Source organism: Amblyomma americanum, chromosome 2 (assembly GCF_052857255.1).
Source record: "Amblyomma americanum isolate KBUSLIRL-KWMA chromosome 2, ASM5285725v1, whole genome shotgun sequence".
NCBI classification, from domain to species: domain Eukaryota; kingdom Metazoa; phylum Arthropoda; class Arachnida; order Ixodida; family Ixodidae; genus Amblyomma; species Amblyomma americanum.
Genome location: NC_135498.1, coordinates 226,929,015 through 226,954,781, shown reverse-complemented (window position 1 = coordinate 226,954,781; position 25,767 = coordinate 226,929,015). Strand labels below are relative to the sequence as shown.

At 44.3% G+C, this 25,767-nt stretch overlaps 1 protein-coding gene, 1 long non-coding RNA gene and 1 pseudogene across 2 annotated transcripts; 2 read left to right on the top strand and 1 right to left on the bottom strand.

Moving 5' to 3' along the window:
- Positions 1-25,767, top strand: part of LOC144120393 (uncharacterized) — a 115,300-nt pseudogene that overhangs the window by 33,754 nt on the left and 55,779 nt on the right.
- Positions 7,623-14,458, bottom strand: LOC144119485 (uncharacterized). Its single transcript, XM_077652081.1, has 4 exons — positions 14,127-14,458; positions 11,858-12,061; positions 10,468-10,551; positions 7,623-9,881 (listed from the first exon to the last, which is right to left on the bottom strand). Exons 2-4 carry the CDS (start codon positions 12,010-12,012, stop codon positions 9,596-9,598), a joined length of 525 nt encoding a protein of 174 aa, XP_077508207.1. The 5' UTR covers positions 12,013-12,061; positions 14,127-14,458; the 3' UTR covers positions 7,623-9,595.
- LOC144119484 (uncharacterized) lies at positions 17,169-19,782 on the top strand. Its single transcript, XR_013312387.1, has 3 exons — positions 17,169-17,459; positions 19,369-19,422; positions 19,725-19,782. It is a non-coding gene; the product is annotated as an uncharacterized LOC144119484 (long non-coding RNA).

Here is a 25,767-nt window from a genome sequence, read left to right as displayed (position 1 = left end):
TCCCCCTGCGCTAGGAGTGCTTTCTGGCAAGACACTGACATATATTGATGCCTTTATCGCCTCCTACTGCAGTCTTCTCAGCTTCTATAGTTTCCTACTTATGTTTTTGAGAATGAGTCTGAGCCAGGACATGAACCCACTGAAGCTACAATGTGCAACCAAGTCCTACATGGCCAGTTTTTATCCTGCTAGCATGCCACGCGAGTCTTTCATTATGACGCCACCCAGCCTAACACACTACTTGCTGCAAGAGAAAGGTTTACAACACACCGCACCTTCTACGCAATAAGGGACCTTAAGGCAGGACCCGGCTTTTAAATCATAAAAAAATCGGGTAACCTCCACAACGTGGGCAAGGCTCTGGAGGTTCCCGCAACTCAGATAAAGGCCTCCACCATCTTCTCAGGACTGCGAAAGTGGCTGAGGTTTCAGTGTATGTACCGAAGCATGGGGCCAACATTTAGAGTTTATGAAGCATGTTTGCTTCCCTTAAAAGCTAAAAACATCTGGCATATCGACCAGTGTATCTGCACCTAAAATCACGGCTGGAGGAAAAGGAATGTGTTCTTTATAAAATCGGGTAAAATATTTTTTCCCAGTCATTAAAGTTTTGTGCATGAAAATAAAATGTGGTTTGCTGTAAGCTCATCTCCGCTATTTCTGCAAACAGGTTTCTCTTCTCTTGGCAGTAGGAAGTTATGTGGGAGATGTGCATGTCCTATACGAAGACGGCAGATAGCCACTTCCTCAAAACCTTTCAGGCAGGTGCAAGACTTCCATTCATCTAAAACTGGCATAGCAAATAGAAGTTTGTTATTTGCTTCAATTTTCTTTAAAGGGGATATGTGCGTTTTTATTTCCCTGCCACGAGCTTGAGCAGCGCAGACATCTGCTCTCCCGTTGCCTTTAATAACGACATGGCTCAGCACCCAGCACAGGTTTGTTTTGTCCTTGAGCTGTGGCTATTTTATGTTGTGTATGATGGTGCTAAGAAGCGGAGAGATTACATTTTTAAATTGAAGAGCCGAAAGTACACTCAGTACACCTTCACCCCTGCGCTTCCAACATAAACAAGTTTTCCAGCCATTCATATAAAAGTCCGTGAGCCTCTGCATTTTTCTTTGAATACAAGAAATTCTATAATCTGTTGTAGAGTGTGCTTCTTACAGAAGTTAGCGTGAAATCGCAGATTGCTGGCAAATTGTACCATGCAGGAAGTGCGTCTCGTCTTTGAGCAATGCCGTGTAGCGAGTCTAATATGCCTAGATTTTTGCATATCTCTTCAAAACATAAGAGCAGTGACCCGCTAGCTTGCGGTGTTGAACAGTGTAGCATTCAAGCGATGCCTTCGTCGGTTCGAAGAGGCTGAGGGCTGAGTGTATCTCCACGACATGCAGCCCGATCACGTTTTCACGCCTGAAGTGATCAAATTGTGGTTTTAAAATGTTCTTTGAACCTTTAGCCTTATGCTAGTGTCACCTTCCCACTCCTTTACAACCATATCAGCCGAAACACTGGCTATCTGAGCCAAACCCCCAGAAGCAGCAGCCGTTGGGACGAGGCAGGAGCTCAGCGGTCGGGAGGCATGCAATGGCAGCGTGACCACGTGATCAAAGATGGCAGTCTCCATGACATGGCACTGTAAGTAGTGTATAGGCAACCAATTTCAAATTGATAAGCAATGTGGTTGGAATGTCACTTTGCTGCTTGCTTAAGAGATTTTTGTTTCCTTTGGTCCGAGCTACAGTCTGCTCTGGACTGCAGCGGCGGCCTAGTGGCTGAGCATCCACCTCGCATGCGGGAGGTACAGGATTCGATCCCCAGTGTCGCCGGGTACCCACCGGTGATACAATGGGTACAAGCTTTCCCCTGCTTGGTGCTCGGCTTATTCAAGGTGAAATGCTTGGGAAATGGGTCTTTGACTCCACATTGAGCAAACGAAAATACCTTGTGCCATGGCGCTCTTTGGCCGCAGATGCCCCTGCACCATAAATATTCACTCCCATCAGGATCAGTCTGCTCTGTCTGCCAGTGCATCAGTAATTGCCACCTTGACTTTGCGAAGGGAAAAAAAGTACGTCACTAGCACATGCAACCCTGCATATTTTGTAACTCGCTCTTTGCTGATTTCATTAACAACGCGTATAATTTCCCAGGAGCACACACCATGGTATTTGGATGTCTTTTCTCCTCTGTTTGCACGAGTTGTCATATTCAGTGCACAGACTTTGCTCTTGGTGTGAATGACAGGTATGATTTTGGTGGTCTAGAAGGTCACTCACTCACTTCTGTTCATTCCTGTTATCATGGTATTTCTCCTTAAAAAAAGATGTCGCATTTCTTGCAAGTGTGCGCTGACGTTAGAACTTACAAAACCGTGGCCAATGCACACGCCAAGCGTTATTTTTCAGAAATTTTTTTTCTGAGCCACCTGGCGCGGTGGCTCAGTGGTTAGCGCTCGGCTACTGATCTGGAGTTCCCGGGTTCGAACCCAACCGCGGCGGCTGCGTTTTTATGGAGGCAAAACGCTAAGGCGCCGGTGTGCTGTGCGATGTCAGTGCACGTTAAAGGTACCCAGGTGGTCGAAATTATTCCGTCGCCCTCCACTACGGCACCTTTTTCTTCCTTTCCTCTTTCACTCCCTCCTTTATCCCTTTCCTTACAGCGCTGGGCGGTTAAGGTGTGCTCTGATATTTCCCCAAAAACCAATTATTATTATTATTATTATTATTATTATTATTATTATTATTCTGAAATTAGCTTTGGATCGGGACACACAGACACACAACAGCTTGCGTTTTGCCATGCTATGATAGTTAGCTGGAATCTGTGAGCTGCCAAAAGGTGGCCAAGGTAGCTGACCAAACACTGGATGATGCAGTACATTACAAACAGCGGCATGTTACTCGCTCCTCAACCCGGTATGGAAAGCGCACACGTCAATACTACGTACCTGCCTCATTCAATAGTTTGCCACCTAGTGTATTTCGCATGAATACTAAATAGACCCTGAAAAAAATTTTGCAGTCTGTCTCTCTGTGTTGCTTCCTGCCCTTTATTTCATCTGATGTCATTGTCTTAATTTCAAATTACTGTCATCCCCCTTGATGGCGTAACAGTTGTGTCTACATTTGTCTCTCGGTGTTGCTGACTTTTTTTTTCCAAATTCATTAAGTCTTTATTTTCCTTATTGATTACCATTGGCACTGTCTGCCAGGCACTGCCACTCATGCCGTTTGAGGCTTTAGTAGGCATGATTTATGCTGTATGAAAACTGACATGAAAGTGGCGCCCGCCCGAAATCAGCTCACAAGACTAGCCAATCACCGCAGCATTTGCGAAAGAAGTTTTTTTTAGCATGGTTTCAGCGAAGAAGCTGCCAATGCTCGCTTCATCTGAGCTATAGCTAGGTGAAATAGTTAAGCGAAAACTTGGTGGGCATAATGGAGCAAAGAATGTCATTTAGGCTATTTATTATTAATTATTTTGGTTGTGGGAGACTAAACTCACTTCTTGCCAAATTTTTGCAACACTCACAACATCCCTTAGAAAAACATTATATTACCAGAAGATTTTTCATTATTACTGTAATCATACTTCATGCTGCTGAGTCTTAAAAACGGGGAGTTAGTATAATTACACTTTTTCAATGCCGTGAGGCGAATGAACAAGGTGACGAGTGACAGGCGATTGTGTCGCGGGGCACCTCATCAAAGAACATTAGTTCATGCAATTACTGCTTAAGAGATTGGCAAGTGTGTCTGGTATAGTGCAACCCCTCCAGTGCAGCAAGCAATAATTAGAATGCTTTCAAGAGTATGCCAGCCACCTGGAAATTGGACTTGGAAGGATAGCTGCATTGCAGTATCTGTGGGTACACACCTCAATTCGCGGACGCTCTCTGAAAAACAAAGGTCGATTGACGCAGGAAAGTTCAGGCTCTGAGAACACCAAGGGGACTGTGTCACTGTCCGCTCGCCTTCACCTCTATCAAAACAGTTCGCAAATTCACGGTCACGTGCAGGAGTTAACTTTTTCTACACGACTGTTTGTTTCCACACCCACAAATATTGTTGCAAGGCACCACTATATTCGTCGCATCTTGTACTTACAGTCGTCAGCACACCTATTTAAAGCGCTACAACGCCACCGTGTACCACAAAGAAAGTGAAAGTTTTGAAACTGTACTCGGTTGTCAATATTATGCTGGTGCTAGACCGAAGGCGCACTGGCACGCTGTGCGTCCTCTCGACTGCACTATACCAGTTATAGAACAGCAGAGCCAATATTACTTTTATGGTTACTCGGCAAACCGCTCCAGCGCCCGCCAGGCTTGCTGACTGCACTTGCCTCACACACGGTTAAGACAAGCATGAATCGGTACTCACGTCTGGGTTCAAGATGCCCACACACGGTATCCGCTTCAGCGCAGCCGTCAAATTGCGGTTAAGCAAGCGACGACTTGCCTCGGCGTCCGTCGAGGCAAAACACCGCGGCAACACCTTTGCCATAAGCTCGACAGGTGCCACGTCGAACAGCAGAAGCAGGACAAGGGCCTGTGATACGAAAATATGTATGAGAATTCCGTACTGAAATCGACAGCAATTGGAAGTGCTCAGCAATTACGTTCTACTTTGACGTTAACGCATATCGCTTGCGGACTGGCATTATAGGCCTTGCAAGGTCATTCCCTCCTACGTAAAGGATAACAAAATCTGCGGGCTTGAGATTAAGGCGCCGCACAGCGCTTGCGAGGTGCACAGCGTCATAGCCCCCGAAGGTAAACGTACAGGTCTCAACCGACGGGCATAAACGTAGGCGACTTCTGCACAATCGCTTGAGTTGGCTGTCGCCGACAGGTAGTACTTACGTCCCGCATAGCCATTGCTAAACTGAAATAACGCAACCAATGGGGTTATTTTTTTAACCTACACTTCGTGCAGGCTCGTGTAGGCGAGTGGAGGGCGGGGCTAAAGTTATGACGTAAGGGCGCTGCACTCGTCCGTCCGAGCGCCAGCCAATAGCGTGATACTGAGCGGCGTCGTCTGCGCGAGCAGACTACAACGACCACAAATTTAGATCGTAATGTGATACTATTGAAAGGGATAAACAGTTCGTTAGTAAAAAAATTATATTCTGTCGTGGTTACGATAGCAGAGAAGTGCTAAACCACCTAGGTCATTTCTCTGAAACGCGAAGCTCACCGCAACTTGTGTCGTCTGCATTACCTGAATATGGAGCGCGTCTACGCGATATCTTCTGAGTTTTTTTGCGACTCGTCTTCTTCGTCAGAGGACGAAAGTGATGATAAAGCAGTTATTCTGATGCATGAAGCATCCTTTCTTCTGTTGAGATTGGACAGGAACCGCGTCCCTCTTCACGTAGAGAGCGTTGTTCCGCGGTACTTGGCCACCGAGTTTCGACGACTCTTCCGGCTCACCCGCGAGACAGCCCGCAACCTGACCGACCGTTTCGAGGCGTCGCCGTATTATCCAAGAGGCGAGCATGGAAGGCCACAGATAACAGCAGAGAAGACGATGTTGATTTGTCTCACATACCTGGCAACTCAGATGACAGTCAACATATCGCCAACAAGTTCGACGTCGCCGAGTCATCTGTAGAGGTGTGCCTAAATCGGCTGCTGGAATTCCTCTTCAGTATCTCGGCGGAGATCATTCGATGGCTCACGCCAGCCGAGCGCGAACGAAGTAAGGAAGAATTCAGAGCTCTGGCGACCACGAAGAGCGGCAGGCAAGGATTACCTAACGTCATCGGGTGCATTGTGACATTCCTTGTGTGCTACGAGTTACATTCCTTGTGTGTGCATCGAGTTGGGGCTTAAGGCCGCCCCTCTTTTCCAGCTGCATACCTTTGCAGAAAGCAGGACGCCGGCACACGCGGAAACCGCTCCCCAGTATAAGCGAGAGCCCCGAGTACATACCGGGAACGAAAATTGTCGCTTGACGCACGGACCCCCCACCCCCTTACGACGTGGGCTATCGCCGGGAAGGCACCCACAGCTTCCCGCGGTGCCTCGTGAACAAAAGCGCATTCCCAGAAGGGCCGTGACGGACACCTGTCAGACAGGCAGTACTCGCCAAGAATGTGGAAAGACAGGCGCAAGTGAACAAAAGCGCATTCCCAGGATGGCCGTGACGGACACCTGTCATGGCGGACAGGCAAGACTCGCCAAGAATGTGGGAAAACAGGGGCGACCCTTAATCTGGTTTCCCGGAGCGACAGACGAACCCCTTCATGATTATTAGCTGTGTCCCGCCGTCGGTGGCGCGGCAGCATCGAGGGCGCTTTCGCCCCCTCCTCTGTTGCTGACGAACGACGCGGACCGATGGTGGGTGGCGGTATGCATGCCTGAGGCAAGGATTAGCTCCGAAGGGAGAGCCTGTGGATACTCTCACTTGAGAGAGAGTGGTGACGTTTTTGTTGTTTATTTAGTTTGTATTGTTAACAAGAATCTGGGTTCGAGGCTAAGCCCAACCCAAGGGGTTGTCCCCATCTCGCATGTTATTTTTCATTGGAGAATTGATGCTTTGGGCGGGCCACTGAAAATGACCGCCCTTAGTCCTTTGTTAATCAAGTGCTTAAAAGCGCATGTAAACGGATACAGTAGAGGCCAGTCTGAGCTGGGGCTCCATGCTTAGCATGTAATGTGATGCTACTTAGGCACTAACCTGCCCGGTCGACGAGTAAAGTAGTGCAAAGTTTGTTCTTTTGTAAATTCAGTTCTGCTTTTTCCAGTTTAACTCTCTGTATATGTATGTTGTAAAATTATGCTCTGCTGTCATCATCTACAAGCTCGCCTCCTGTTCATCTTCCAAGCCGAACGACACTAGAGGAAGGGTTTGTGAACCATCCTCGAAGAAACGGACGACTATTGAAATTCTACTGCATACACGCTCAGGACGACATCGTTAGCGAAGAGGGCCTTCAGCGCCGAAGCCCGACGGCGTGCAGCTTCTGCCAGCAACCGCTCGAGCCCAACTCCGGAGCCACTCCATCGCCCCCATGAAGTCGTCGGCACGTAAGCTCGGACGCCCCAGCCTCTGATGTATAATCTTAATCATGTGTAATTATTGAATATACCTGTTTGTTTAAACTGAGCCATACGGTGTCTCTTTGCCTCTCCGTCCCGTGTGGACCTGCGCATTATGGGGGTCATCACAGCATCGACGGGTGCCATATAGAAATTCCGAAGTCTGCGAAGTCTGAGCACTCGTACTACAACCGGAAGAAGTATCATTCTGTAGTCCTGCAGGGCATCTGCAATGAAAACAAGAAGTTCATTGACGTTTTTGCTGTTTTCCCGGGTTCCGCGCTTGATGCGCGAGTGCTGCAGAACAGCTTCTTTTACGAAGAGGCGCCGGAAAAGTGCGAAGGTAATTTCGCATGTATATTTAATTGCCTTAATATTTAACATCGAAGCACAAAACATGCATGATCAGTATGATTCCTGATCGCAGCCTGTTTGCAGTATGTGATCGCAGCATATGTTTGGCCGTCGCACTTCTTAATTCAACAATAAAAAATCGCAACTGCATGCAGTTCGAAATGTAATTGAAAACTGGTTTAAACTGCATGGAATTGGCTTCTATTTCTTCCAGTTCACATTTTCTGATGTGTTGGTCAAGCATTACTGCGGCACATTTCTCATTTTTAATTAAATTTAAATTAAATCCTGAAAGTGTACCTTATATGTTAACTTATGCATGCTGTGCCATTTGGTGAGCTGGTTTCACTTGTCATATGCTGCAATATTTTCTGAAAAAGGAGCCGCAATGTCTGCAGTCATGCGATCAATTCACAAATTTATGGCTTCTACTATAGCTGGCACTACCAATAACGTGCAGGTGGATACCTTCTTGGTGACTCGGCCTACCCCCTGCAGCCATGGTTGCTTACCCCTTACAAGTGTCCAAGCAAGAACTACGAGGAGGGTTCCAACAGTGTCCACAGTCAGCAGCGGGTCATTGTGGAAGGGGCGTTTGGCCTTCTGAAGAACCGTTTTAGGCGGCTTTTATATGTAAATTCAAGATCTCTCAAACAAATTGTCTTAATTATTATTGGCTCCTGCGTCTTGCACAACATGTGCACAGAATCCAATGATGATGATGAAAATGATGAATTGCCCAGTCAAGGGCTGGATGTCAGTAATGCTGGAGAAGATGGTGACATTTCATCTTGCCCAAGCAAGTTTCGGGATGACATAGCGCAGTCTCTGTACAATGCTTTATTTATTTCACTGCATTGTTTGTTGCTATACAGTAGTGGCACAAAGTTTTGTCAGTGCTTGTTTCCTCACTGACAGGTTTTATTCGCATAAATAGTACTCATTTACAGTTCATATTATTTGTGCATAGTGTTTGTATACACATGTGAGATGACGACTAGCCCTCACTCAGAAAGTTCTTCGTAGCTTGTTTGTGGCAGGTACAGAATGCATACACATATGCAATTCTTCACATTATATTTGTACATCATGTTTGTCAATATGGACGACATGACAACTATAACTGTTGCTCCTAAAGTTCTTGGTGACTTGTTTGTACATATGGGTAGGTACACAGCACATACTCATTTGCAATTCCTTGCATTGTTTGTAAATAGTGTTTGTAAATAATGTACATGACAACTAGCTCTTGCTCGTGAAGTTCTTCGTGGCTTGTTTGTACACTTATAGGTTGTTTACACAGCGCATACTCGTATGCAATTCTTCATAGTGTTTGTACATAATGTTTGTGCATAATGTTTGTATATACGTGTGACATGACAAGTAGCTCTCAGTGAGAAAGAAAATTTTCCTTGGTAACTTGTTTGTACACTGCCAGGTAATTGTTGCAGGTTGTTTATGCGGCACATACTACTTTGTAGTGATGGCTGTTAGGAGAAACTTGAATTAAAATGGCTTCGAATCATTCCAGTTGTGTTGCACTTATCTGAACTGACACTAAAGTCCTTACTGAAGGATGTTGCATGCAAGAGGCTGTTCCTAACTTGGAGGCCATGATGCATTTAGTCTAAAACAGCTGTTGTAGTAACGCCAGAAACGGACGATGGCATGGTGATTACAAAAGGTAAAAAAATCAGCAGGTACTTCAGGCTGCTTACGTGCTAAGAAGGTGAAAGCATTAGCGTGCCATGATGAGCGGTCAACCTCGACACAGGTTGCGCGCTGAGAATTAAATTAAACAGGGGCACTACCCTTAAGCACAAGCAGCATAATTTCCCACTATGGCTTCTCACTGCCTTAAGCATTCCGATACTGATCACAGCGTTCTGTGTGGAATTCCCAGGATCGAATCGAAATACCCATCAATGTTCGTTGCAAACAGGTCAGAAGTTTCTGGGCGCCAAATCGTGGTGCGTATTAATTTGTTCACAGGTGTACAAGTTTCTTTCATCACTGTTTGTGTTGTCATGCCAAATAGGTAAACTTTATAATGTAACCTAAAACAATATGGCTGATGTAAAACACATAATTAAATGCATAAGTAAACACATAAGTAAGGTAAACAATACAGGAAACAGTTATAGAGGAAGTGGAGCTTTGCTTTAAATTAAGAAATGTGCATCAGATGTACTAATATCGACACTGTATGTTGCCAGTGCTGTCCTTAGTGTCTTCAGCTGTTTTTTCTACAGCGCACACAAGCCTCTCTAGCAAGGCAAGCTTTTCTCTTTGTGCTTCCATTTTCTCGCCATGCCGCTGGTGTCTGCTTTCGTCAAGTTTTGCTGCTATTGCAGCAAAGCTTTCTGCCACTGCGTCTGCCATGCGCCGGGTCCGTTTCCTCGCCGGGGGTCGCCCGTCCTCATTGCATGGTGCCTGCTGGCTGTTACTTGGTCCCGGTAGGGGATCCTCGTCCAAACTAGGGAAAGTGAAAGACAAAACTGCTATTCACCACAAAACATCAGTACATAACCGTGGTCGCAGTACATCTTTATTTTGTATACATCAGGAATCAAGCAAGCGGTACAGCACAGGCTGAGCCAGTCATGTGTGTACAGTTCATTGCTCCTACTCATTGCAAAAAAAAAACTTCTCCATATGACAGGGCTGTTGTTACATTGAGCTGCATCTTTTGTTTCATATAGTGTAGTTATTCCCAGATTTCGGAGAGCACGTACTGCCTTCACCACAGCACTGACTTACTCTGGAGCCCTTTTCGTGAATTCATATGCTATGCGACAAAAAAGGAAAGCTATAGTTTTGTGGAAAATTTATTTGCAGTGGTGTGCGGAGCCTGTATGACATTTTCTTTCCTGTCCTAAGCCAGCACTATGTTCTTTGCAGTGAGGCACTATTAACAGCTCTGATTACTAAGCACACTGAATTCTTTGCAACGATTCAGCCTCATACCTTTTGCCCTTAAAAATGTGGCGGGACTCTTTGTGTTTTTTGTTAACTGAAGAAAGCTATGGACACCGAAAAGAGGACAATAAATGGTGCCTCACTTTGAGCTTGTCCTCGCTTGCCCAGGCCCTGCCACAAAGCATGGCTGAATGTGGTGCTGCGGCTCGAGGATTTCAGCCAGCTCCCTGCATATGCCAAGATCAAGAAACACAAGAATAAGCCATGCATTACATAACTTGCTGTCAGTGCTTCATAAATGGCATATTGGCTGTGAGTTCTCCAAGAGTATAATGTTAGCATGTACATGCATCGATTGCAGTATACAGTGAAGATCACATCTGAATCAATATGACAGTCGAATTGCGGCAATCCGAGTTTTTTTAGTCTAAGATACATGTGCACACATTGAGCTGCAAATAAAGATGGTTTTGTTGCTCACGTTCCTTGCACCAAAATATACCGGACTAATGATTTGCATGCTTTATTGTTTTAGTTGCCTCATTGACAGGCTCTACGCTTGTAATATTGCTTGTATGATTACAGAGGTTTAGTGAGACAGCAAGGACAGCGTTTGTTGCTGGATAATTCCAGATGGCACCCGATGGCCCACTTGCAGGTGTCAGCCCAACTATGAAAGAACGCAGTTCATCAAAAGAACACAAATTTGAATGTAGAAATCATGAAGCCTACCGCAGCGGTGGCCAAGTGGTTGAGCATCCGCCTCGCATGCGGGAGGTGCGGGGCTCGATCCCCAGTGCCGCCGGGTACCCACCGGTGATACAATGGGTACAAGCTTTCGCCTGGTCTGCTGCTCGGCTTATTTAGGGTGAAATGCTTGGGAAATGGGTCTGCGACCCTACCTTGAGAATTTGAAAAAATACCTTGTGCCATGGCGCTCTTTGGCCATAGATGCCCTTGCGCCATAAAAATCCATCATCATCAAATCATGAAGCCGAGCTTCCACATGAAAACAGCTGCTTACAGGTAACCTTGGGCACCGTGTGTATCTCAGTGAGAACAAAGAAGTGGGCTTATGCTGATTTAGTTTTAAACCAAGTGGGTATAGATATATAATTTGCTGACATGAAATGATTGTATTTATTTTGTTCGGTGCCTGTTTCAAGCCCTCTCTGTTTCTTGCTCAATAATGGTGCAGTCGTGCGCACAAAGAATGGGCGTTATTACAATAAATCAGATGGCAGTTACCTCCAGTTTTCATCTTACTTGTTCTTTCACTTGTTCCCTTTTTTGTGTGTGTTTCAACCTTGACACGCCAACTGGACCTTCAAACAGTACTCCTGCAATGCTTTAATGATTAATCAAATGGCGTGAGCTAATTGATTATGCGATGAATTCAATTCAAAATCTAATGATGCAGTGATATATGACCTGTGGATGAGGGAAGGGTTAATTGAGTACAACAATAAAATATATGCGGTTACTTGGGCACCTAGCTGCTTTTTGTGAGGTTCATTTATTCTGCATACTTACTCTTCATGATCACAAGTTCTGCGCTGGTGACCAGATCTGCTGTTGTGATATTTTACACGCTTGTACGCCTGCTCCAGCGTCTTCCACTTGTTCTCGGCCTGGAGCGGGGTGACACCTGTGCCTTGAAAGCGGTCCCTCAGTGATGTCGCCCACATCCTCCCACATTGCTTTCCTCGTTTTGAACGCAGGGTTTTGTAGCTTGCTCTGTTTGCGAGATGCAGAAAGGGAGAAAGCAAGACTGGTAATTGTGTACATAACACTATGTAACCTGACTTGCGACTTGCATGAAATATGTTGTTTCATGCCTGTTATCCTGCTGCTTATTAGAAATGCATGCACATCTGTGTTCAGTTCAGGCACACTTAATTGCATGATTGTGGTGTGAATGATTTAGGCCAACTGCTATTTGTAAGGCTCAATTAAATAACAAATAACTCTATATATTTCATGCAAATTTTGTCTGTTTTCTATAATTAGCAGATATACAAATTCATGGCTGCTATATACAATGGTAGTGACTTTTTACAGGACATGTAAGGCATTTTAATTACTACACATGAATCTTTATGAAAGCTGCAGTATGTGGAAGGTTCTTCAGACCCTAACTGTCCCGTAAATAGTAGTCAATACCTGTGTGCTATATATATATATATATATATATATATATATATATATATATATATATATATGCTGTAGGGAAATCATTTATATATACGTATATATATATATATATATATATATATATATATATATATATATATATATATATATATATATATATATATATATATATATATATATATATATATACGTATATATATATATATATATATATATATATATATATATATATATATATATATATATATATATATATATATATATATATATATATATACGTATATATAAATGATTTCCCTACAGCAACCACGCAGCTGCGTCAGTCCCTACTTTTCATTTCTTATAATCGCCTTATAATTTGAAATCGCCATGGAAGTAAAAGAAAAAGTCGCGGTGACGACATATTGAAAACCGCGTAGGGCGAGGGACATTTATGTTGTGAACGTACTTTTGTTCGTATCAGGATCGTACCCATCGCGACTAATAGCACAGCATGCATTAATGTTAACTGCCATGTATGCTCTAGCTGCAGCGGGCATATGCCAACGCGTACGCGTGTATGTATTTATTTATTTATTTATTTATTTATTTATTTATTAATACTGCGGTCTTGAACAACAAGACCATCGCAGGTGGGTACATAATTTGTGTAACACCAAAGGACAAAAAAAAAGGAAATACAGCAGACAAGGCGTCACAGCAACGAAATTAGTACATCACACTGTACTGCATCGTTTCACAACATCAGAATATATATACTGCAGTCATAGAGCCAAGCATATAATTAAGTAAATCTCAACAAATTACTCATCAACCGAACATTCAAAATTTCGTCACTTGTTGCAGCAGCGCCTCAAAATGGGACAAATTATTCTCTTCGACTATATGACCAGCAAGGTTGTTCCATTCGGTAATAGTTCTAGGAAAATAGGAATATTTGTAGCAGTTCGTTCTTGTGGATAAAGGTTTTACGGAAAGAGAATGTCTCAGGCGTGTTGCATAACCACTAGGGTAACTAACAATTTTCGAGATGTTGTATTGCCCATGAATTAACTGGAAAAAGAATTTCAAGTGACAGTTCTATCAGTAACGGATGGTAAGCAACTCTTTTTAGTAAGATTAGTGATAGACCATAGGAATTATAAATAAATCTTACTGCTTTGTTTTGAATCCTTTCTAATTTGTTAATGTTAATCTTGGTCCCAGATCATTACGGCATATTCTAAGATTGGCCGCACAATAGTGTTATACGCAAGGAAACGTGTTTCAGGAGTAGCGAACCGTAGTGCACGCCTCAAGAAGAATATTTTGCGCAGAGCATTTGCCGAGATGGTATCAATATGTTTGTTCCAGGAAAGATTATTGGAAATCCATAGGCCGAGATATTTGTAGCATGTTACCTCTGAGAGTGCACTATCGGAAGTACCATACTGGTAGAGAAGAGGATTCCTTTTAAGCGTTATTCTCATATATACTGTTTTATCAAAATTTATCACCATTTGCCACCTATCACACCAGCGCATTACCTTCCGAAAGTCATTATTTAGCCTGATTTGATCTTCGCATGATCGCCGCCGGGTGCCGCGTTTCCTGCCCCGGTGTTACGTGCCATTGCCACGTTGTAATTATAGGACCGGGAAGTACTTACTTTGACAAGTTCAATCAGGAACTTTGTCCTGTCGGGCGTCCAGCAGCGCTCCAGCGCGTCCCCGCCGTTAACCGGCGCTGCCGGTTCGAGCGGCACTCGCCCAGTCGGCGCCTCAGGCTGAGCTGTAACCACCTGCACGCCGGCGTCCTCGGGAGAAACAAGGATCGGCACCCCATCTGCGCATACACCGTGGCGTAAATTATTACACGCCTAAACCCGGTGATATCGCGCGAGACTCCTGATCGGCACAATAATCGCACATCATTCTTTAAAAGTAAACAACCACGTTGCGAACTATAGCACACAATGAAACAAACGGCCAAACGAACGAAAACCCGTTCGGCAGGCAGAAATACGCACTTTCAGTGGTGTAGGCGATCTTATCTCCGAAAAGGATAAGGTTGCCGCTCTCTCCGACACGCGTGTGCGCCGCCACTTCGCTGCCGTCCTCGAGGCGGACGACAATTCGCAAGCTCGCAAGGCTCCGCTTCTCCATGGAGAGAAAAAGCACGTCTGCTGCGTGTGGAAACGGTTATCAGAATGCGCGGGCTTTCGAAACTCCCGCCTGGTTTCTGTCGTCTGCTAGCCTACACCTCCAAGCAACTCGGTGTAAAAAGTGTAGCTTTCATGCTACACTAAACGAAAAAGAAATGCATTCATGTAGGTGGGCGGAGCTACACTTTTTCTACACTGGCAAAAAAAATGGTCTTTTGCTACACCGCCTACACTAGTGTAGCCAGTGTAGAATAAAAAAAATAACCCTAATGCATGGAGGAAATAAGGAAAAGAGGAGAGGCTGCTACGTCACATTTTTTGAAGCCGGAAGCGAGGGCTCCGCCATGACACTTGGCCGTTTTCTCAGCTAATGGCATGCGAGCGCCGCGAAGATCAACGCGAGCGGCGCGAGCAGATGATTTCGCGCCGCGCCAGGCCATCACCACCTAGACAAGTTCTATGTTTAGGTGGTGATGGCCAGGCTGTCGGCAGCTGTCAGACACGGCGGAAAGTGAGACTTCTGCTCCCATTGACAACAAAGACGCTGCGATGCCCAGCTGCTGCGTTCCTGGGTGTCGGTCGCGCACGCCAGGACAAGAACCGGGCGTCACTTTCCACACGTAAGTATACTGCATTTTGTTTTCGTATTTAATTGACTGCGTAATGAGTAAAATGCAAGCTCGCAGAACATAACGCACGACACGGCGTGAACGTGGTATTCGTACCGCCCCGGCCTTATTGGTGGCTCTTTGTCCGAGTGCAGTGAATAGTATTGTTTTCAAACAGGTTTCCGAAAGATCCAGAGCGAAGGAGGCAGTGGACTGAGGCCGTTAGACCAGGCCAAAGAGACTGGGAGCCAGCAAAATGGACCTGCGTATGTTCAAAACATTTACTGCCCGAGCACTTCGATCGGATGTCGCCGCTCGTAGTTCGTATACGTGCGGATGCCGTCCCCCTTCAGGTGAGGAACCACCTTCTATACATTCTCAAGAGATTGGAAAGAAATGCTAGCTCTTATTGAGAAGGTGCTTTATTATAACTTGACTGCATAAGCATGCGTTCAATATGATGTTTTAGGTGTTCGTGCAAGAAATAGAACGATTTGTGAATAAATGGCTTTAGCTAGACGTTATGATCGAGTAGCGCGGCTACAGTACTCCCGCACTGATAAAAAGTAATTGTGTCATTATACTCCTAAACTGGCTGCGGTTTATATATGGCTCGGGTGAAATTCTGCTTACTGTACATGATAATTTATTTATTTATTAGCTTACGCACTCCATCATTAGAAGAATATAAAAAAAAGAGAGCATCGAGCACACCACAGTTTTCCTTGGGGCATCATTTCTATTTAATTATTACTTGTAGTGTGCAAATGTTTGCGCCTAGCAGTAGGCGGTGCATTTTTTGTTGTCATCTCGGCCATAGCACCTGGGAAGTGTCACTGAGAGAGCACTGTAATTCCTTAAAACTATAGTTCGTTTACAAAGGAAATCACAAAGAAGTTCCATAAGGCATAGAGCACCATACGTATTTGCTCGCGTGATTTGCGCACGTTTTTTCTTTAATTAGGGCTCCAAAAAGAGGGTGCGCAATTTACGCGCAAGCGAGTTATCCGAACACGTCCTAAAAAAAAGGTTGGCACCCCTCGCCCCATGGCAACAAGGTTGACACGTCCCCCCCCCCCCCCCACCTCCCCTTCCCCACGCTATAGCTCCCCGCGGGGTGGCATGACATGACGGCACGTGCTTAGCTCAAAGCAATAAACGCGCAAAGATTCAATCGCGAAGTCAGTCGTGGGAGGAGATAACGGGCAATAAAACGGGGCCCTTGCGTGTGGCCCGACTGACTAGCGGCAAACCGTATAGCAAACGGTACGGTAGAGTTTTGGATTCGGGCGCGCGCGCAACTGTTCGTCCGGGACAGCGACCGCCAGCGCGAGCAAGCCGGGTAAACGGCCAGCAAAGCTATTACAGGGGCTAGTTGGTTGATCATACTGGCCGTGTGCCGTGTGTATGTGTCCTTTTTGTGTCGCTTGTAGCGCATTTGTTCCCGGGTAAACGGCACAGTTCGCACCGGCGTACATGCTGGTGGTCTGGCTCAGCATAGTGCGCAAAATGTGCGAGTAGTTTTTTTTTTTTATCGGGTTAAAAGTTTGAAACTTTTTGGGGTGCACAATCTATGTGCGGGCGCAAATTACGCGAGTAAATACGGTAAATGTCATAAACATAAGGAAAAAGGGAAGCATGAGACAAAGAAAAGAAGACAAAACACAGGCAGAAAGCTTGGCCAAATGTTTAGGGGAATCCCGTTTTCTTTTGCGAAGTTTCTGTGGAAACAATTTATAGCTTTCCTTTAGCCGCATAGCTGCGCTTGGGTGGATGCCAATGAGTATAATTAGCTCCCTTATTATACAGATACGGCAGTTCTGCGTATATAATTCCTCATACACATACCATACACACTTCATGGGGTATAGCTGGGTGAGCCTGAGGAGAGATACCCCACTCTCCCTTCTCAAAAATATGGTAGAACTGCTGTACTAACAATGCATTTCTCTGCTGTTGCTTTCTTAAGAAATGGGTGCACTCTCGCCCACTGGCTGTGTTCCATATTGACAGTCTCAGATTGGTACATCTGTCTGTTGAATTACATGCATCTTTTTAGCTAAGGCTGGCGTTCCACTGCGAGCATGTGATGCACCTCATTATTCATTTACAGCAGGAACCCCTTTCACAGCAGCCAGGCGATGCCACAGCTGTTGCCGCCACTGCTCAGCATGGCGCCCAGCAAGCACTAACACAAAGTCACACATCTCCAGCGTCTCCACTGCAACAGGTATTTTCAAACAGCGCTGTTTTGTGACTACTACAGCTATTCAAAGCATCACAGTGGCTGTGTATATGTTGGAGTAGGAGCTACAAACACTGCTTCCTGGCACGGGCTCACCAGAAGATTTATCCGAATCCCATGACACACTAGTTATCATATTTCTTAACCCTTCAGACAGCACTCAAAACACTCTTAAAGTGTGATGCTCCACCTCCATCTTTCACTAGCTGCTTAAAGCTGAACACCTTGTATGCTTGGTACATGATGTATGCGTTAACAGACAAAGAGGGCAATATCATTAGCAATATGGATAATATATCAAATAGCCAAAGAGACACAAATCTATGCAGTAGCCAATGCAATCAGAACATTAATGAGAGAAGCCGCAGCGCACAGCAATGGGACATCCCGTAGCAATAAGAGAAGAGGAAGTAACGGAAGCCTTAGTAGGAAAGAAAAGCGGGAAAGCAGCTGGTGAGGAGCAGGTAACAGCAGATTTGTTGAAGGAGGGAGGGGAGATTGTGCTAGTAGAACTAGCCATCCTATATATGCAATGCCTTGAGACCTCGAGAGTACCAGGAGCTTGGAAGAATGCTAACATTATCTTTATAAAGGAGACGTCAAGGACTTGAAGAATTACAGACCGATCAGCTTACTGTTCATTGCCTACTAAGTATTTGCTAAGGTAATCGCTAATAGTCAGGACAACCTTAGGCTTTAATCAACCAAATAATTAGGCAGGCTTTAGTAAAAGATGCTCAATAATAGATCATGTTCACGCTATTAGTGAGTGATAGAGGAATGCACAGATTATAACCGACCCCTATATATGGCCTTCATTGATTACGAGAAAGCTTTTAACTCAGTGGAAACCTCAACTGTCATGCAGGCACTGCAGAATCAGCGTGTGGAAGAGTGTTATGTGAAAATATTGGAAGATATTTATAACGATTGCACGCCTACCATAGTCCTCCATATAGTCAGCAATAAAATTCCAATAAGGAAGGGTGTCAGGCAGGGAGACACGATCTCGCCAATGCTATTCACTGCCTGTTTACAGGAGGTATTCCGCGGCCAGAAATGGGAACATTTGGGGATAAGAGTTAATGGAGAATGCCTGAGTAATTTGCGATTCGCTGATGACATTGCCTTGCTAAGCCACTCAGGACAAGAACTGCAAAGCATGATCAATGAGTGAGACAGGCAGAGAAGAATGGTGGGGCTAAAAAATAATATGCAGAAAACCAAAGTAGAAACAGCAGTTCGCAATTGGTAGCGAGGTGCTGGAAGTAGTAAGAGAAGATGCCTACTTAGGGCAGGTAGTGACCGCTAATACAGATCATGAAAGGGAAATAACTAGAAGAATAAGAATGGGTGGAGCGCATATGGCAGGTTCTCCCAGATCATGAATGGCAGTTTACCATTATCCCTCAAGAGAAAAGTCTACGACAGCTGTATCTTACCGGTACTCATCTATGGGGCAGAAATGTGGAGGCTAATAAAGAGGGTTCAGCTTACGTTAAGGACAACACAGTGAGCTATGGATAGGAAAATGACAGGTGTAACGTTAAGAAACCAGAAGTAGGCAGAGTGGATGAGGGAACAAACGTGGGTTAATGACATCCTAGTTGAAATCAAGAGGAAGAAGTGGGCTTGGGCAGGGCACGTAATGCAAAGGCAAGATAACCGCTGGTCCTTAAGGGTAACAGAGTGGATTCAGAGAGAAGGCAAGCGTAGCAGGGGGCGGCAGGAAGTTAGGTGGGCGGGTGAGATTAAGGAGTTTGCGGGAATGGTGGCCGCAGCTGGCAAAGGACAGGGTTAATTGGAGACATGGGAGAGGCCTTCACCCTTCAGTGGGCGTAGTCAGGCTGATGATGACGATGATGACATTCCTCCAGAATAATTTTTTTTACAGGCACCTATGGATGTCGCTGAAAGCCAGGAGACTTTGGCAGGCCCATCACAACAGGTATTTTACAATATGCCATTTTGTGACTGCATCAATTCGAAGAACAACAGTGTCTGCGTTTATGTCGCAGCACGAGCGACCAAAAACAGATTTCTGTAACAGAAGGCATCCTGGCACTGGCTCAGAGGAAGTTTTCTCTGAAGCGCCTCAACACATTAGTCATTTTTTATAATCCTTTTGACAGAACTGAAAACACAGCCTAGCAGTGTGATGCTTTTCTATTTTTCAGTAGTTGCTTAGAATTGAATACATCTTGTGCTTTGGTAGAAGCATATTTCTCAAGAATAAAATTTTTTTCACAGGCACCTATGGATGTCACTGAAAGCCAGGAAACTTTACCAGGCCCATCACAACAGGTATGTTACGTTATACCATTTTGTGACAGCAACTGCTAGAAGATTGACAGTGTCTGAGTTTATCTCGCAGCACGAGTCACGAAACGGGTGATTTTTTATGTAAAAGAAAGCTTCCTGGCGCAGGCTCAGAGGAAGTTTTGACCAAGCCACCTCAGCACACCAGTAATATCTTTATTCCTTCAGACATAACTCAAAACGGTCTAGTAGTGTGATGCTTCTCCAGTTTTCACTAGGTGCTTAAAACTGAACGCTTGTTATGTCTCGGTACACACGCATTTCTCCTGAACAAAATTTTTTTACAGGCGTCTATGTAGTGGCCACAATGCTGGACATTCAGCCAGGGCCATCTCAAGCCTTTCAACTTACACCAGTAAGTTTCATATCGTCCTGTGTGGTTTCCATCCAGGTTTATTCACTGCATGAGGTAGGATGTCGTTGCAATTCTGCAATGTAAAGTGCACTAGAACCTGCAGTTGTTTGTCAGGCCCCGTGCTTACCGGAGACAGTAGCACAGTGCAGTAGGTTCTGCAAAGATCCTTCATATAGGATGGTACCTTTTTGTGGAACCACATAAGCACATTAGTAACTGCCACAATATTCTTTTATGTGCCTTCATTGCTTATGTTCGTTACACAAATCAATATAGTCATCTCGTCAGAGTTCCACTACAAATAATCTTTCAGTATCAAGAAAAATTTGGCTATGCAAGACATAGTCCACCAGGTCAGTGATATCTTTTCTACAAAATTTTCTCACGTTATTCCAAACTGGTTTTACTGATTTTGGACAAGGTCATTGACAGCTATGTAGAAAGTATTCGGTGCAAATTGGCATGCGTGCTACATGAAAAATTTGTACTGTCATGTTTTCTTCTTTTTCAGTTGTTTCTTGTATAAGTTTTCATGAAATACTTCTTATATGGGTACATGCCAACCTCTTTAACGTCAGTTCCAGTGGGCATTCAGAAAAAGAGATTGCACGACACAAAATTTAATGCAATAATTTTTAAAGCTGTATGTATTCACGCTTCTACACAGTTGTGCTATTAACCCTGCTTTATTTCTGCAACACTTTGAGTGTATAATAAAAATAAAATGTGTAGACATATAACATTACCTTAACATGCTAGGGGATATGAGTTTAACAATGTGCGAGCGTTTTTCTTTTGCAGTGACATCGAATGGCATTGAGTACATATGCACTGAAGCTGTTGCGTGACCCAGTAGTGGGCATGCCGAGTAATTTTGTGATTAGCCTCATGTCCAGCTTTCCTTCTTATGCCTTGATGCATGGCGGAGGAGAACAGGGCAACAGGCATTCTAAGGTGGGCTGCATTACTAAACAGTCTATCTTATGCAGGAACTTCCGACTTTGCCAACCGCCCCAGCCTCTGTTGGGACGCCACGAAGGAGGAGGCCAGCAATGGTAAATGGACCTGCCAAATGTGCCTATTTCTGAAGCAGAATTCAACACCATGAATGTCAAATGCTTGTGCATATGCCAAGAGCGTATTTGATAGCGTGAGTGGCCCATCCACAGCATGCATTATTAGCATAATCTTTAACACAGCATGTGCAGGCACCATGACTGTGTGAATGGACTTAGCTTGATTTCGCCGTGGCAATTTTTACTAATATCTACTAACTGATCTGCATGGTATATTGTATGCAATGATGAATCAATAAACCAATGATTTTTTAAGTGTGTGAGTGGCCTGCATTTCAAGCTGAGGAGCACATTATGGAATCTTCTTCTTGGACACCTCTCCATCTACCAGAGGAGAATCGGTGAGTCACAGCTTCATTTATTGGTCTATTCAAGTACCCTAAGGGTCCACTAGGTGCATTACATAGGGGGAGAGGGGGGGGGACTCAAAGCGGAACAAAATTGTTTCAAAAACAAAAAAAGCAGCGTAGGTACGGCACTCAGGTGCAAGTCGAGAAACATCATTGCCAAGTAAATATTCTTACGAAAATTCACAAAGAAAAAATAAACAGCAGGTGCGAATTAGTCATCTGAGAAATCAAATTTTGTTACAGAAAGTGTGAGGAATCCATATAAGAAAGTGATCCTGACTGAAATAACAAAGACTCTGTTATCATGGCAATCCTGGAAGGTAAATCATTGCATTCTTTCATCATTAAGGTTACAGGTGAATTTTTGTACTTTTCCATCTGGACAAAAACAGGGTTACCCTTGTAGGCATTACCGGCTTGATGCGAGGTGAGGTGCTGGTAAAATATGTGACAGGGCAAATGATCTGTTGCTATGGTACAATGTGCGAGAAAAAGATGATCAAGTGAATTTTCTGTGCGTTGTGAGTGATGGCATGCTGAGCATTTCCATCTGAGGTGAAACACTTTGATATTAAAGTAGGACGAGAAGATTAACTGAGCTCCTTCATTCTTCTTTTAATGGAACATTCAGAGTGCTTTGTGTTTTATATGTGCGCACTGTTGTAACTGTGGTATGCAAGGCTTGGGTGTGCATTGTTCTAATGATGAATTGCATTTTCTATCTCTCTTCAGAGGAGGACACACCCGAAAAAGCTTACTTGAGAGCAAGGGCTGCATGGTTTTCTGCAATGCATGCTCAGTCAAGAAAAAGCATAAAAAGGCTGCAGCAAACAAGCCGGAGACTGCAAAAGAAAAATGCGGAACTAAAATCTGTTCTGTCAGCTTTAACTACGGAGAATATCCTCCTGACAGAGCAAGTGTCTGTTTTAGATGGCCTGGGTAAAGTAAATAAGCACCTACTTGAAAGACAAGTCGGAAAGCATGGTGGAATTGGCACTCCAAAGCAGTACTCCCCTGAACTGAGAACTTTTGCCTTAACTTTAAATTTCTATTCCCCACGAGCCTATCAGTATGTCAGGAAAGTTTTTGACACGTGCCTCCCACATCCCAGAACTCTACGAAAATGGTATGAGACTGTTGATGGCCAGGCAGGACTTTCAACACAAGCTTTCAATGCACTAAAAATGAAGTGTGCTGAAACAGCAAGCAAGGGGCACGGAACAGTTTGCAGCCTCATGGTTGATGAAATGGCTATTCGGCAAAACATCCAGTGGAACAAACGCAACTTTGAAGGTTTTGTTGACTTTGGCAGTGGCATTGACAGCGACTCTTTGCCACAAGCAAAGGCTGCATTCGTTATAATGGCTGTGGCTATTAATGGGCGATGGAAGTTGCCCCTTGGGTACTTCCTAGTTGATGGCCTAATTGGAACACAGAGGGCTAACCTTGTCACCCAGTGCCTTCATAAGGCACATGATGCTGGAGCTATGGTTGCTTCACTCACTTGTGATGGGGCGCCCGCAAATCTGGCTATGTTGCAAGAGCTTGGGTGTGATTTCCAACATGTGGGAGACCTAAAAACAACCTTTCCACTCCCAGCTACCCAGGAACCAGTGGCAGCTTTTTTGGATCCCTGCCATATGCTAAATCTTGTGAGGAATGCACTGGCACACAAGAGGTACATTATTGACCACCAAGGAAGGACAGTGTCATGGGAGCATATTGATTGGCTGCATACTGTGCAGCAGAAAGAAGGCCTACATTTGGCTAACAAGTTGCGCAGAGCTCATATTGAGTGGCAGCGGCAGCCCATGAAAGTTAGACTTGCTGCCCAAGTAATGAGCACTTCTGTTGCGACAGCACTAGCCGAGTGCAGGGAACTTGACCTGGAAGGTTTTTGTGGCACACAGGCAACAGAGAATTTTTTGTTGAAAATTAATGAGACATTTGATGCCCTAAATTCTAGAAGCCCATATCAGAAAGGTTGGAAGAAACCTATAAATGAAAAGAACATTGAAGCTTTCGAAGGCATGTTCAAAACCACAACCCATTACCTCTCTTCCTTGAAGGAGTCTGCAAATGGAAGACGAATGATTGAAACAAACCGAAAGACAGGTTTCTTAGGTTTTATCATCTGCATGCAAAGCCTGATTAGTCTTTTTCATTTTCTTGTCACTGAAAAACGAGTGCTGAAGTACATTCCGGCCCACAAAATTTGCCAGGACCATTTGGAACTGTTTTTTGGCCTGATTCGAGCACATGGCGGGCATAATGACAACCCTACTACACAGCAGTTTCGTGCTGCCTTCAAAAAGTGATTGTTCAATGTGAACTGGCTGATGTATCAACAGGCAACTGTCTGAGCCTGGACAGCATCTCCATATTGTCATGCAGCAGTGCAACAGTTATTTCTTCACAGGTCTTGAATATATCTGCACCAAGGAGGCAACTTCTAGACAGTGATGCTGTTCAGCAGTCTCAGGTAACAGCTGCAGACCATGACTACATCATAGCTCCAGGCTACATCAGTGAATGAGGAGGCCGAATTGTGGCTTACATGGCAGGTTATGTAGCTCATAAATTGGCTGCAAAGCTGACTTGTGAGCACTGCACAAGTGCACTACTCACAACAGAATGAGGAAACATTTACTCACTAATTAAGAGGAAAAGAAGAGGAGGGCTGAAATACCCATGAGAAAGTGTACTGAAGATCTGTCAAAAATCGGAGGCGGTGATCAGGACGGCAGTGCGCCTGAACAAATTGGCATCAAGAACACTACTCACTGATCTTCTCCACGAGGTTCTTTACGCATTCCACGGTAGAGAGCTCTTCAATGAACTTCATGAGCACATGTTCGACAACTCTCCACTCGACAATCATTACATACACCTTGTCAGAAGCGTTGCAGAAAATTACATCAACATGCGCTTGTTTCATGTTGGCAAGCAGGCAACCGAGAGCCTGCACACTGCTCAGGTCCGGCAGATGTTTAAAAAAATAACTCAATTCAAGGGGCAGTTACTGATGCGACAGTGAGAATTCAACAATCAGACTTGGTTTTCGTCAGCAAATGTCTTATTTTACCGTAGAGTATGAATGCAACCAGCCCATAGGGGTCCCATGCTTCATGTTGACACTGCAGCTTGCTGCCGCAATATGAGCTGAATAAGAATCTTACATGTAACAGACTTTCATGTCTGACTTTGTCAGAATAAAATTCTATTCAAACGGCCGCTCACAGTTTAGAGTACATTACAACCTGTCATACTGAGTATTGAAAAGAATAGCTTTTTAATGTGAATGCGTCATGTACACCACCGACTTAGGCTCATGCTTGATGGCAGTCACTGTCAGTTTTTTCAGGAGTAATCAGGGTTTTGAATTAGCTTGATTGCTACTGAATCAACCAGAAATTACCTGCTTCCTAAAATCAGATTTTCGTCTTTTGTGGTAAATGAACAATACGCACATTTTAAAAAAGAAGTCAGTTAAGTAAAATCAGTACATGTCCAGAGCGCAAATGCTAGTTCTTGTTCATGAATCTATATGCTGTAGATTCACAGATGGACATGTACTATTGGTCACTGATGTTCAAGAATAGGGGCTGCAGTTAGCAGTCTCCCAGAGCTTTCTTTACAGCGTGCCTGCACTACTGTCCTTTAGGGTACAGGGTGACTGAAGTATCTCGTATTTTGTAAAAAATATGGAGTGCATGTTTTTCATACTATAGAAGCCAGAATAATCAAGAGAGTAATTATTGTACCATACTTACAATTTTAGTTCTAGATCTTCAACACAACTGAAGGTGATTTTGGCCTTTCAAAGTAATAGTGTCAAAAGGGGGTGATCATCCCACTGCACGCAGCAACAGAGTAAGCACTAGCATATAAGTTTTGCAACAAATTCGTGCTCTTAAATGATGAAAACACTTTTCCACATGCACGTGGTACATTCATGCATACAGAGGACAACCTTATCATTCTACCAGCCGCAATTTGTACATTATATTAAACATTCTTTAGCTGTCATCATGCCTTAGTTGTGCACAGCTCAAATGCCCGACTTATGTGCAGACTATGTTGGTTGGCTCGTGGTTTTGACAAATATAATACAGCATGTGCACACAAGTACCACATAGTACACAACAAACAGAACAGAAAACTGGACAGAAAACTATGCTATTTCTATACTG

Bases quoted from the DNA above. Each gene is read 5' to 3' on its own strand.
- LOC144119485 (XM_077652081.1), bottom strand. From the start codon at position 12,012: ATGTGGGCGACATCACTGAGGGACCGCTTTCAAGGCACAGGTGTCACC. The intron at 10,552-11,857 runs GTAAGTATGCAG...TGGCATATGCAG, and splicing joins AGAACTTGTGATCATGAAGA to GGAGCTGGCTGAAATCCTCG. The intron at 9,882-10,467 runs GTGAGGCACCAT...CACTTTCCCTAG, and splicing joins CAAGCGAGGACAAGCTCAAA to TTTGGACGAGGATCCCCTAC.